Source organism: Thamnophis sirtalis, unplaced genomic scaffold, assembly GCF_051295495.1.
Source record: "Thamnophis sirtalis isolate CommonGarterSnake01/CBP01778 unplaced genomic scaffold, rThaSir2_p1.2 scaffold_13, whole genome shotgun sequence".
NCBI lineage: Eukaryota > Metazoa > Chordata > Lepidosauria > Squamata > Natricidae > Thamnophis > Thamnophis sirtalis.
This window is the reverse complement of record NW_028261393.1, coordinates 11909503-11923559: the sequence shown is the minus strand read 5'-3', so window position 1 is coordinate 11923559 and position 14057 is coordinate 11909503. Positions and strand designations below refer to the sequence as shown.

Sequence of the window (14057 nt, the reverse complement as noted above, 5' to 3'; positions counted from 1 at the left end):
CCTTTGCTTCCAGACACCTTCAGAGCCACAATTGCTAAAGGGGGCTTTCTTCTCACCCCACATCTCCCCAATGCATAAACACTTCCTTCTTTTGAGCCAGATTTCTGTTCAAATACTGCAGAGGTGTCAAACTGGGTTTCTTCCAGGGTCGGATCAGTGTTGTAGGAAGGGGTGGGGAAGCAGAGAGAAGGGAGGGAGACGGATCGATGCCTCCTGCAGCACTCTGCCAACCAAAATGGGGCGCTGGGGGATGGCTCCCCCTCGCGCCTCGATTTTGGCCTCTGTGGCCTCCAGCTACACACTGCCGGCCAAAACCAGGCCACCTGAAGGCCCCTCGCGGCCCGTTTTCGGCCTCCCGTAGCGCTCTGCCAGCCAAAAACTGGCCACTCAGAGGCCTCGTTTTGACTGGCAGAGGCACCGTGGGCCGGTCCTTTGACATTTCCAGGTCTTCCCATGGGCCAGATTTAAGCACCCTGCAGCCCAGACCTTGAGTTGGAGAATCCTGTAATACTGTCTATAGCAGCCTTCTACAGTGCAGCCCTCTCCAAAATATTGTTTGTTTGTTAAATTTATTTGCTGCCTGTCTCTCTGCGGGGCTACTCTAGTTTGACAAGTCAAAATAATTGAAGGGAAGAAAATGGAAGGAGTGTAAACGGGAGTAAAACAATAGAACCGTGAAATAAGTAATGAAAAAGGATGCAATGAGGATACATCAAGATGATAACCCAAAAGACGGTTGGATGGAGAGCGCTACACAAGGGGTGGTGATGGGGTGGGGGAGTCTGCCATCAATCGAGCAATCACTTCCACCCTGGAACTGCTCCATTTGGTCGTCATCAGGCCAACCAGCAGATAAACTGGATTACAAACTCCATCTTTCCACCCAGCACAACCAATCAGAAGTAATAGTAATAGTTTTACTTTATTGCCGTTGCACCTTGTACAACAAAATTAAGTGCCATCTTCAGTGTACGTTATAACGATAAAAATAAAAACACAAACACACATCCTTCACATTCTATACAATTGAATTGGAAATCTCTGATATCGCATTAATATTGCACTATACAGAAGAATTCAATATATTTGGTATTTGGTATTTATTGGACATTTATAGGCCGCCCTTTTCCCTGAGGGGACTCAGGGCGGCTTACAATCAAAAAGGAAAGGGAGTGTAGGACAATACCAAAAAGAAATGTGAACAAAAGTAAATTAAACAGTAAAACTCAACATTCACTCAGCATTCGGGAGGGGCGAAAGTAGACTTATCCCCAGGCCTGACGGGCTAGCCAGTTCTTGAGGGCTGTGCGGAAGGCCTGGACGGTGGTGAGGGTACGAATCTCCACGGGGAGATTGTTCCATAGTGTCGGAGCCGCAACAGAGAAGGCTCTCCTCCGAGTAGTCGCCAGTCGGCACTGACTGGCGGATGGAATACGGAGGAGGCCAACTCTATGCGATCTGATGGGATGCAGGGAGGTAATATAGTTAACTGCTCTGGGATAGAAGCTGTTTTTCAGCCTATTTCTCCTTGTTTCTATTGCCCTGTACCGTCTGCCAAATGGTAATAGTTAAAAAAAAAGGCGCCCAGGATGAGATGGATCTTTAAGAATGTTTTAAACTTTTTTAAGACAGCGGAAGCTATAAAGCTCTTCCAAAGAGGGGAGAGGGCAACCAATGATCCTCTGGGCAATGATGTTAACCCTCTAGAGCACTGTCCTATCTGCCACTGTGCAGAGTTCCTGCAGAATTACAGAGTTACTGACAGAGTTAATCTGTGAAGAGTGTGAGAGTTACCATCTGGCATATTAGAAGGGCAGAAGGCTGGCCTTTCTGATTTTACCAGTGAGATATTCTGGCGTTCTTTCTGTGGCATAAATATGCTGTCTCCTCTTTGAGGATCTCCTGTGCTCTGAGGAAATGTTAGAGCGATTGTAAGGAATGGAGATAAAGGAATGGAGTGGCTCAGTGGCTAAGACACTGAGCTTGTCTTAGACAAGAAAGGTCGGCAGTTCAGTGGTCCGCGTAATGGAGTGAGCTCCCGTGACTTGTCCCAGCTTCTGCCAACCTAGCAGTTCGAAAGCATGTAAAAATGCAAGTAGAAAAATAGGAACCATCTTTGGTGGGAAGGTAACAGCGTTCTGTGCACTGTCTACGTTTAGTCATGCCGGCCATATGACCACGGAGAGCGCTGGCTCTTTGGCTTTGAAACGGAGACGGGCACCACCCCCTAGAGTCAGGAATGACTAGCACGCATGTGCGGAGGGGGTACCTTTACCTTTTAGGGACCAGAGATCAAAAGCCAATGTTTTTCTTTCTTTCTCCTTGCAGCTGGGAAAGATCCAGAGCATGTCCCTCCGCAGCAGCTGTTGGCGGACCCTGAGGATAAGAGGCAGTGCGCTCTCTGCCTTCAGTTTGGAGATGCTCCTTCCAAGGTAAAAGTGGTCCTGCCGGGTCATCCCAAAGTCCTCGGCTCTTGAAATGGCCAACCTCAGGATGTCCTACAAGAACTGAACTGTAGATCAGCAATTCTCAATGTCTATGGAGATTCTCAGTCCTCCCAAGTCATGGTTGTCCCACAGGACCTTTTTTTCAAGAGAGCAACTGGACTCTCTTTGTTTTTCTTTGAGGGCGTTTCGCTTCTCCTCCAAGAAGAGCCAAGGTGGCGCAGTGGTTAAATGCAGCACTGCAAGCTACTGCTAGATCAGCAGTTCAGCGGTTCAAATCCCACCGGCTCAGGGTTGACTCAGCCTTCCATCCTTCCGAGGTGGGTAAAATGAGGACCCAGATTGTTGGGGGCAATATGCTGACTCTCTGTAAACCGCTTAGAGAGGGCTGAAAGCCCTATGAAGCGGTATATAAGTCTACTGCTATTGCTATTGCTATTGCTTCAGCTCTGACTCATTCTTCACCTCGTTTCCCCACCATCCAGTCAGAGCTGAAGAAGCTTCGTGGAGGAGAAGCAAAACGTCTTCAAAAGAAAAACCAGGAAGTCCAGTTGCCTCTTGAAAAAAAAAACCACTTTTGGGACGGTGACTCTCATGCATTCTTCACCTTTTCTGGCCACGAACCCCTCGAGACTTAAGATTTAAAACATAACATTGCTTCAGGTCTTTGCACTCCCCCCGCCCCCCGTGATGGCATCGTGCGCCCCCTCCCCCCGGGGTCCGCAGACCACAGGTTGAGGATCACTAGTGTAGATGTGCTACCTCAAATCACTCCTCCCACAACTGGTCATGTGCCATAGCATGCCAGCTCTGAACCTGAAGATCGTCATTGTCGGAAGGAACTGCTGCATATTAGCATCCCTTGAACTCCATAAACAGCATTTGGAATTTAAAAATAAAATAGGTGATGGGGTACTATTTGATTAGCTGCTACATCATGGTCTGTTGAACAAGCCATAATGCCCAGATTTACACATAAATGTAAGACCTTGACTAGCCACCACAGTTGAGCCCGACATTTCTTTCTAAGCGAGACAGTTGTTAAGTGAATGTTGCCCCGTTTTGTGACCTTTCTTGCCACGGTTGGTAAGTGAATCACTGCAGTTGTTGAGTTAGTAACACAATGGTTAAATGAATCTGGTTTCCCCTTTGACGTTGCTCGTCTGGAAAAGGGGATCACATGACCCCCCCCAGGGGACTACAACCGTCATAAATATGAACCAGTTGCCAAGCATCTGAATTTGGATCATAGGTAGGTAGCAATGGCAGTGGTGAAACTCAAACTTTTTAAACTACTTGGTGAGTGTGGCAAGGGAAGAAGGATATTGCAAAATCTCCATTCCCACCCCACTCGGGGGCCAGCCAGAGGTGGTATTTGCCCGTTCTCCGAACTGCTCAAAATTTCTGCTACCGGTTCTCCAGAATCTGTTAGAACCTGCTGAATTTCACCCCTGTGCAATGGTCCTTAGTATGAAAAACGCTCATAAGTCATTTTTTTCTCAGTGTGGTTGTACCTTTGAACGGACTTTATAAGTTAGGGGTCTCAAACTCGATTTCATTGAGGGCCGTATCAGGGTTGTGTTTGACCTCGGGGGGGGGGGGCAATCGGGGGCGTGGCCAGTTCAACATCACTCGTGTTGTGGGCGCCTGTGGTGGCTCTGCCACCTAAAACAGGCTCCCACGCTCCATTTTCGATTGTGACGGCTTCCTGCCACCACCTGCCAGCGAAAACAGAGCTCCGTTTTCACTGGCAGAGGCACCGTGGGCCAGTCCTTCACTGTTTCCAGGGCAGCCCCACCGGCCGGATCTAAGCACCCCATGGGCCGACTCTGGCCTGCGGGCCTTGAGTTTGACACCCCTGTTATAAGTTGAGGGCTAACAGTAATGCTAGGCAATCAACCACAATGGGATTCGCAAACCGTATTAAATCAGAACCAAACACGCATCCCCTCTCCTCCAAATCCCTTCTCTCTAGGACGCAGGGAGGCTGCTGTACATTGGCCAAAACGAATGGACTCATGTCAACTGCGCCATCTGGTCAGCAGAAGTCTTTGAAGAGAACGATGGCTCCTTGAAGAACGTACATGCTGCTGTGGCTCGGGGCCGGCAGATGGTGAGTTTGGGTCATTCCTGCTCTCCCCTCTCTGCTCTCCCCTCTTATTTGAAGGAGGAGCAAGAATAGGCCCCCTCCAGAGGAAGCACACCTTGAAAACATTGTTGGTTCTTATTGCAGATCACTTTTATCTGTCCATTCTGGCACATTTTATATAGAATGTCAGTATTATAATGTGAATTCTTGCGCCAGAGATGGGAGTGGTGGCCTCAAAACCAGAATTGTTATTAATATGATGAATACAACAATAAATATATGGGTTATGATTGTTCAAAAATAACTGTATCCAGATCACTGGTCCGTGGAATTTGAATGTTATATACTGTGTTTTTTGGACTATAAGATGCACCTTTTTGTCTCCCAAAAGAGGGTGAAAATATCTGTGCGTCTTATAGACCGAATATTGCCGAAGCCCCACCTGCCTGCTAGACATTTTTTGGACTCTGCACGCCCTGTTTTCAAGCCTTTTTTGGCCTGCTTTTGAGGCTTTTTCAGCCCATTTTTGAGGGGGATTTTTAACACATTTTTAGCTTTTTGGCTCTTTTTCAAGGCTTTTTGGGCCATTTTTGAGGCTTTGGGGGGAGCTGAAAAAAGCATAAAAAACGGGCTAAAAAAGGCCTAAAAACGGGTAGAAAATGGCTGGAAAAGTGCCGAAAAAGGCCCCCCAAAAACGGCTGAAAATGCACCATGCGGAGGCCAAAGCCTTTTTCGTTGTTGTTTTCCTTTTCTCAATTTAGATGCATCTTATAGTCAGGTGCATCTTATAATCCAAAAAAATACGGTATATAAAGTAAATAAAACACGGGGAAATAAAATCCAGAATTGTTATTATGTTAGATCTGTTGTTATACCAGATGTTCCATGTCAGGTAACACCGTAGCATCCCAGGTGCTGCTGATGCTGCTGGAAGATCTGCTCCGGGTTCCAACCGGGGTGCTGGTGTCAATTCTTTTTGAGCCCGAAAGACTCAGAAGAAATGTGCAGTTGTATCCAAGGCAGCAAAAGCAAAACTTGCACCTACTGGGAAACCATTTTGAATCCTTCTATTTTCAGAGTCCTGACACGGCAATATTAATCTGAAGGAGAAGTTGAGGAGGCCAATGGCCCCCAACTTTTGGGCCTCCGTTTCCGTGGAGATAACGTTTTTCCACGGACCAGAGGGGGCATGGTTTCACATGTTGCCTGCATCCTGTGGATGGGGCTTCACTTGTTTGCGGTGGCCCAATTCCTGGCATGCTGCAGACCGGGGAGGGGGGGGACCTCTGGAGTAAACTACAACAAGGGCCCCCAACCTGTGGGCCGCAGCCTACTACTGGGCTATGGGCTCTTTGCAACTGGAGTGTGCTTGCAGAGGGCAGTGTGCGCTTGTGGTCTGGCACATGCGCTTGCAACCCCACTAGTGGTCGTAGCGGGTTCTAGCACTTGCACTCCACTTGCGCCTGCAGTACGCATGTGCGCCTGCCGCTCACACAAATGAAGCTGTGTGCACACATTTGCTCCTCCACGCAAAACCATCCCTCTCCCTCCTCTGCACTGGGCCGCCAACCCAGAAAGGTTGGGAACGCGGGACTACGAGAGTGCCATACCTACTTTTTGTAGCTGATTGGGCTCGCTTAATGATGTGGGAGAGATCGTAGGGAAGGGAGAGCATGGCAAGCACAAGAATTGGGTGCTTCTATGTCTTGTTAGCACAGTACAAAAATAATTAGATGACAGCAGCAAACTCAGTAGTTTTGGGCTGCTGTAAGTGACATGGCCCATCCTCCTTAACCTAAACTTCCCCCTCCTCTCTCCCTCTCTTTCCCCCTCCCTCTCTCTCTCCCTCCTTCCCTCTCCCTCTCTCTCTCTCTCCCTCCCTCACCCTCCCTCTCTCTCTCCCTCCCTCACCCTCCCTCTCTCTCTCCCCTCCCCTTTTCTCCACCTCCCTCTCTCCCCCTCTCTCTCTCTCCCTCACTCACTCACTCTCTCTCCCCCCCTCCATCCCTCCCCTCCCTCTCTTTTTTTCCCCTGCTCTAGCGCTGTGAGCACTGTCAACGCACCGGGGCCACGGTGGGCTGCTGCCTCTCTGCCTGTCTCAGTAATTACCACTTCATGTGTGCCCGCCTCTGCCATTGTACTTTCCAGGAGGACAAAAAAGTTTTCTGCCAGAAGCACGTTGACCTCCTGGGATGGAACGGTAAAAGGGGAGGTGGGGGAGAAGGGGGTGCAGGAGAATTGCCAGGGGGAGGAGTGGACAATGCAGGCGTTTCATGAATGCTGGGATGAAAAGGTCACGGCTGGTAGAATTTCATCGCTCCTGGCTTTTGAAAGCCGGAGAAGTGAGCTGGGCTTTCTGTAGGTGTGCAATCTGCAAAGAATGTGGTGTGTGTGTGTGTACATCTTCCGGTGACACAATTATGAATGAGCACTGTGTGAAGCTGTCCATTCTGCCTGCCCTCTAGGAGATCGTCGCTGAAGATGGGTTTGATGTCCTACGGAGGGTCTATGTCGACTTTGAGGGAATCAGCTTCAAGAGGAAATTCATGGTGGGCCTGGAGCCGGATACCATCCACATGATGATAGGTACTTGAGGGGAGGCGAACGAGCAGCGGTGGGCTAAGGAAGCATTGGGATCCAGGGTAGACGAGTAGATTACATCTCCCGTAAGGTGGAGGTTCTTGTGGTGGACGTGGGAATGAATTTAAGGGCTGAGGGGTAAAGAGGACCTGATCTGGAAATGTCCCTGCAGCCCTCAGGTTCATGCCTCCTCCTCTGGCAGTGCTGATCCTCGGATTGCGTGGAAGCAAAATGGGGCCGTACCTGAGAGCATTGCATGGTGAAGGAGGTGCCATGTGTTTCCAAAAGAACAGGTTCTCCTCCCTAGTAGTACTTTTTTTCCCTCCACATGGAAATGAATGGGAGCAGTTTATGGACACTGGTTCACATCATTGGAATTCAAATTAAACCTGGTCTTGGTGGCTTCTGTGGGAAGGCCTGGGTGAGAATATTAAAGAAAACGTTCCCTCCAAGCGCTGCATCGACAGCTACCTTGGTGTCTAGGTGGGCCCTGGTGGCGCAGTGGTTAGAATGCAGTATTGCAGGCATACTCTGCTCACTGCCAGAAGTTCAATCTTGACCGGCTCACGGTTGATTCTGCCTTCCATCCTTCCGATGTTGGTAAAATGAGGAACCAGATTGTTGTGGGGGGCAAGAGGCTGACCGTGTAAACCGCTTAGAGCTGGGATGGTGAACCGATGGCACGCATGCGAGAAGTGGCATGCAAAGCCATCTCTCCGGGCACGCCAGCAGTGCTCTTCTGGGTTCTAGTGGGCACATGCGCTCTGGCCAGCTGGTCTTCGCATGCACAGGAGCACTGGAACCTGGAAGAGCAGCTCCCTGGCGCGCATGCACACACTGGGAAACTGAGTTTCTGGTTTCTGGCATGTGCACTGGCCAGCTGGTCTTCACGTACCTATGCGCTCCAGAAATCGGGAGACCAGCTTCCCAGTGAGCGCATGCACGCCACAGAGCTGCTCTTCTGGCTTCCAGTGCTCCCCCCCCCCTTCATGTGTCTCCCGTTTCGGCACTCAATGCTGAAAAGTTTCGCCAACACTGGCTTAGAGAGGGCTGTAAAACACTGTGAAGCGGTATATAAGTCTTAAGTGCTACTACTACTAGTATCTAGAGAAGTATCTTCTCTGGAGCCAACCTTCCTCAATGATGGAATAGCATTCTGAAGGTCCTCCATATTGTTTCGGGATAAAATATTCTCATTTGGGCTTTTAAAATGACTCTTATTTTTTTAGCCAAGAGCGTGCTTGAAGTCCCTCTTGATTTTACTTCTAAGTGGTTTGGCACTTATAATATTTTATCCGTTTTTAAATTTGTCGTCTCTCCTGAAATCTCTTTTTAGACCGTAATAGTCTCACAAACAGAACAGCCCCCAAATATTGTGAATAAACAAATAGATCCCTTTAAATACCTGCCTGGCATTATACCCCCTTCACCACCACCACCACCACCCCGCTTTCAGTTCTTGGCTACTCAGAATTATTTTGCAGGTGGATTTTGTTTCGTCTTTGTGGGTGGGGATTAAATTCAGGTTGCTAGTTGGGAATGCGAGGGGGGAGGAGGGATTGGTGGGCCCCTATGGCATATGGGGAGAGGCTAACTCAACCTCCGTCTTGGCATCTTTGGATAAGGCTGGGATGCTCCCCGGTCTTCACTCGCCCTTGAGAGTCTCTCCCAACACGTGCAGGCAGTGTTGAGTAGCATGGCAGGGGGCTCCGACTCTGTTGAAGACGGCTTCCTATGTTCTTTTTGCAGGAAGGGCTGTAGCTCAGTGGTAGAGCAGCTGATTTGCATGCAGAAAGTCCCAAGTTCAGTCCCATCAAATCTCCAGGTAGGGCTGGGAAAGTCCCCTGCCTGACACCTTGGAGAGCTTCTGCCAGTCAGAATAGACGAGACGAAGCTCGAGAAACAAGTGGTCTGACTCTCCCACCAGGCAGCTGCTTTCTCTCTTCGTATTGGCCCCGCAGCATTTTACCGCTATGGCTAGTCTGAGGTAGAAAGCTCTCGCCCGTCCTTCTCATCCTGCCCACCCGCCCCCATTTATTTCCATGGGCCACCACCCACCGGGACATTCTTGGGGGCGAGCCCCATGGAAAACCACAGAGACTCCCACAGTAGAATTTCACAGGGACTTTTGCCCAGTTGATGAAGCGTGCCAGATCTTCTGCTCCTTCTCCTGCCTTGACGGCTTCCCAAATTTTGTCTTTGCTGCCAGGCTCCATGAAGATTGATAGTTTGGGGATGCTGACGGACTTGTCCGAATGCGAGGGGCGGCTTTTACCTGTCGGCTACCAGTGAGTATCCACTTCTGAGTTGTTGGTTGTAGTGTCACGTTCCTTTCTTGAGTGGGATCCTAGAGAGCCAGAGGGAGGCGGTGGCTCAGTGGCTAACACGATGAGCTTGTCCATCAGAAAGGTCGGCAGTTTGGCGGTTCGAATCCCTAGCGCCGCGTAACGGAGTGAACTCCCGTTACTTGTCCCAGCTCCTGCCAACCTAGCAGTTCAAAAGCACGTAAAAATGCAAGTAGAAAAATAGGAACCACCTTTGGTGGGAAGGGAACAGCGCTCCGTGCATTTAGTCATGCCGGCCACATGACCACGGAGACGTCTTTGGACAGCGCTGGCTCTTCTTCGGCTTTGAAACAGAGATGAGCACCGCCCCCTAGAGTCGGGAACAACTAGCACATACTGTATATGCGAGGGGAACCTTTATCTTTAGAGAGCCAGAATTTTGCAATAGTGGCAAATATATGTAGCTCAGGTGTAGGATGAGGGCGAAGGTTCGTTCTCTGAGCTTGTGGGTTTGTTTCCACACCTTTCATTACCAGGCTAGGTAACATCTTGAGTTTAGGAGATCTCTTAAACTCAAGATGTCACCTCAGCCACAATTTTGACACCGGGTTATATGTGGTCACATCACTCTGTTTTAGGACAGTTTTGCAAAAAACTACCATTTAACTTGGCTTCCTTAACAACTGCATGTTTGTTTAACGACTGCCGCAACAAACATCCTAAAATCAGGTCGGTCTCCTGACCAATCCCTTTTATGACCACGATGGGTATACTCCATTTTGGTCATAACTCGAGGATTACCTGTATAGGAATTGTGTTAGCTAAAGATGCTACTTCTTCATCCAGCCTCTAAAAAGTTCCCTGAATGGGCCACCTTAGTTAGAATGCTGTGAGTTGTAACCATATACCTCTAGAGGGTACCAGGTTGTAAAAGGGTGAATATCCTTTGAGACATGGAAGGGCCCATCTCTGGTAGGATTTTTTTTTATAAGACCAAGATTATTATTTTTTAATTCTGCCCCTTGCAGTTTTGTGGCATGTTGGAGATCCTTATTTTTTTCTAAAGCACTTTAAGCTTGCCTTAGAACTTAAAAGGAGCTTAAGGCTCAATTATCATCTTTAATAATTTTGCAGGATCTTTAAAAATTATTTTCTCTAATAGAAACAAGTGAAGGGGGGGAATATTCGTGTATACACTTTATAATAATAACAGTACTAACAAGATACAACATGGAATAATTGAATGACAATGGACTGTAATCTAATATAAATGTGTATTATTGCTAGAAATATATGAGCGGACTGAATGTAATAATTATGATTGATTTCATTAGTTCTGTTTGTATTAGAATGTGTGACACCCAGGTGCCGCACTTTTCACGCATCCATTTGATATATTTTTTTAAAAAATAAAAAACTTGGGGAGGGGATTATTTTCTTTCTCTCCTGATGATAGGAAACCTTGCTACAAAATTTAAGCAATACCGTGTTTCCCCGAAAATAAATCAGGATCTTATTTTCTTTTAACACTCCCCCCCCACCCCCAAAATAAGCCCTTGGCCTTATTTTTGGGGAGGTCTTATTATTTTGGAGGTGCAGGAGGTGGCGAGCGTGGTCACCTCATGGCTGCTGCTGTGAGAGAGGTCTTATTTTAGCGCATGCGCTAAAAAGCCCGATTGGGCTTATTATCTGGGGAGGTCTTATTTTCAGGGAAACAGGGTAGTATTTAGTGATTGTTGTGGGGGGGGGGGGGTTCACAGGTTGCCCTCTTCTCTAGCAGAAAGGTGCCTGATTCCTAGGCCGCCTGTTGGTTAGAGCAGTGTTTCTCAACCTTGGCAACTTGAAGATGTCCGGACTTCAACTCCCAGAATTCCCCAGCCAGCATTTGCTGGCTGGGGAATTCTGGGAGTTGAAGTCCGGACATCTTCAAGTTGCCAAGGTTGAGAAACACTGGGTTAGAGTAATAAGGTACAGAGATCCTTTGCTTCCTTCTGAACATATCCCCATCAGGTGTTCCAGATTATATTGGAGCACAGTGGATGCCCGTAAGCGGTGCGGATATACATGCCGGGTCATGGAGTATCGGCCAAAGCTGAGCCAAGAAGAGCCGGATGCCTCAGGAATGCAGGAAGAGAACCACACAATTGTGCACAGCCCTGCTGCCCCTTTGGGTAAGTCTGGTCTGAGCCTTTTTTTCCGAGACTTTTTTCTTTTGCATTTGACTTTTCCATCTCATGCAGAAATGTGACAGAGGATTTTTCTGCATCCCTTAATGTCCTCCTTACTGGGGGGGGGGGACGACAGAGGGTTGGAGTCAGTTCAACAAACTCATTGGATAGTTCTGCAGACCTTCTACCTCCTAGAGTTCTCAAACCTGAGAACTTCTAAGTTGTCTTATTGGACTGTCCCTTCTCATCCTCCTTATGTTGTGGCCCGCCAGCCGCCAGCAAAGCTGGCAACAGATTCGGACAGTGGAGAGGTTGGGGAGGATCATGGGCCAGTCCTGGAGTCTGGGAAGGCTCTGTGTCAGAGACAGAGGGGGGGAGCAGAGCCATATGCCAGTTATCAGCTGCCTTCAGAGTCAGACCTCAGAGAGGCAGACGAACAGCTGGAGCCTATTCCCAGTGTGCAGAGATGAAGGGAACAGCTAAAGAACAGGGGTCGACTTGGGCGTAAGGCCACAGGTGGACGATGAATGGCCCCTCCCAGAGGAAATAAAAGAGGAGCAAGAGGGGAGGGGAGTTTGCAGAAGACAATTAGTTCGCTTAATTGGTTGGCAGATAATCAGGCTGGCAGCTCTCCAAGCCAGATAAGGTCTGTGACTGTAAATCCTCCCTTGAAAGACTTTGCTGGATGTGAATGAGCAGAATTCACAGTCAATTAATAAAGGGGTTTTTGTCGGGAGCAGTCTCTACACCTTATCAGCCAGATCTTTGAGTGGCATCATAAATCTGGAGGTTTATTATCTTGAACTTACAAGTAACATGTCACTCATAAGAGTCTGGTTAAGGTCCTTACCCCTTTCGGGCCCCTGGGTTCCACTGCGTCTGGCTTCTACTTCTGACATGTTCTCTGTTTTCAGACCCTAACCTCAGAGACAAGCCACTTCAGGAGGCCCCTTCTCCTGTACCATCACTGGAGCGCCACTCTCCAGCCCAGAACCCAGGACCTCTGCCACCTCCAGAGCCTGCTGTCTCCAAGCCTAAACCTCTCACTGGAGCTCGCATCAAAGTGCCCAACTACTCTCCCACCCGCCGGCCCCTAAGCGGGGTGTCGTCCCGCCCGTTGCCTTCTCCCGGTGAGTACTTGGCAGTCCACATCCATAGCGTGTGGATCACGCATTTAAAAATCAAGGCTTGGCTCTGGCACCAACTCCTGGGTCAGACCAATTCACAGAGAAGTCGCCTAGCAGTGGTGGGGTCTCTTTTCCCTTTTTAGTTTTCTGATTGAGCCACAATGTTTGTTTGTTTGTTGGATTTATATGCCACCATTCTCCCAAAGGACTCAGGGCGGCATACAACATTAAAAAAACAACGCATATTACAAAAGTTAAAAAGAAAATTAGATAGAGTATCCAAAAACAAACCCAATTAATATTAACAATAACATTAAAAAAATTAGATTAAAATTAGCAATTAAATCAATCATTTATTTTATTTTGTTCAGGCCAGGCCGGCTTTCTGGAAAAGGCAACTTTTTAGGGTGTGTCGGAAGGACTGGTGGTCGGGGATTATACGAAGCTCCGAGGGGAGCTCATTCCAGAGGGAAGGCGCTCCCACAGAGAAGGCTCTTCCCCTGGGGGTGGCTAGCCGACACTGTCTGGCCAACGGCACCTTGAGGAGGCCAACTCTGTGGGATCGCACTGGACGGTGGGAGGCTACTGGTGGCAGTGACTTGGATTTATTTTATTGTATTAGACCAGGGGTCACCAACCTTTTGGACCTCATGGATCACTAATTTCATTATTTTAAATCCCGCAGACTACTAATATGGTTTTTTAAAAGGATAAATAGTGTTTAGTGCATTATAAAAATGCAAATAATTTTTCTGCGGACCATCAAAATTTCTTCACGGATCACCGGTTGGTAACTGCTGTGTTAAACTACAATCCAGGGTTGATTGCATGTGAAACACAACGTTAGGCTCAACCCATCTCCAACTGTAGAAGGGATGGCAGAACCTGGAGGTGGAGCGAAAAGGGGGATCAGCCTAGAATCCCTACATAGCTGTAAGAGAACTAATTCCAACCCTTTGCTGTTGAGCAGTGGTGAAATTCAAATTTTTTTACTACCGGTTCTGTGGGTGTGGCTTGGTGGGCGTGGCAGGGGAAGGATATTGCAATCTCTCCATTCCCACCCCACTCTGGGGCCAGCCAGAGGTGGTATTTGCCAGTTCTCCGAACTACTCAAAATTTCTGCTACCGGTTCTCCAGAACCTGCTGGATTTCACTTCTGCTGTTGACCCTTTTCTAACTCTAAGCAGTGTCACACAGGCGCCTTGTAAATGCTACTATAAATGTCCCCACTTCAGTGGGGGGAAGAGTTGAAAACTGGGGTGATAGGTTGGGGGTTTGTACCCACACCATATTCCTGACCGGGAGAGATCCCAGCAGCCAATGCATGTTTGCTCTTCTTAACACCTCCTTTTTTTTCTTTTTCC

The 14057-nt window shown here is 48.3% G+C and overlaps 1 protein-coding gene across 1 annotated transcript in view; it reads left to right on the top strand.

The window, feature by feature from the left end:
* KMT2B (lysine methyltransferase 2B) overlaps nucleotides 1–14057 on the top strand; it is an 81007-nt gene that overhangs the window by 52839 nt on the left and 14111 nt on the right. Inside the window, 8 exon segments of the mRNA XM_087727497.1 lie at nucleotides 2329–2432; nucleotides 4420–4557; nucleotides 6574–6723; nucleotides 6725–6733; nucleotides 6999–7119; nucleotides 9323–9401; nucleotides 11409–11569; nucleotides 12481–12696. Coding sequence (XP_087583623.1) covers nucleotides 2329–2432; nucleotides 4420–4557; nucleotides 6574–6723; nucleotides 6725–6733; nucleotides 6999–7119; nucleotides 9323–9401; nucleotides 11409–11569; nucleotides 12481–12696 — 978 coding nt within the window.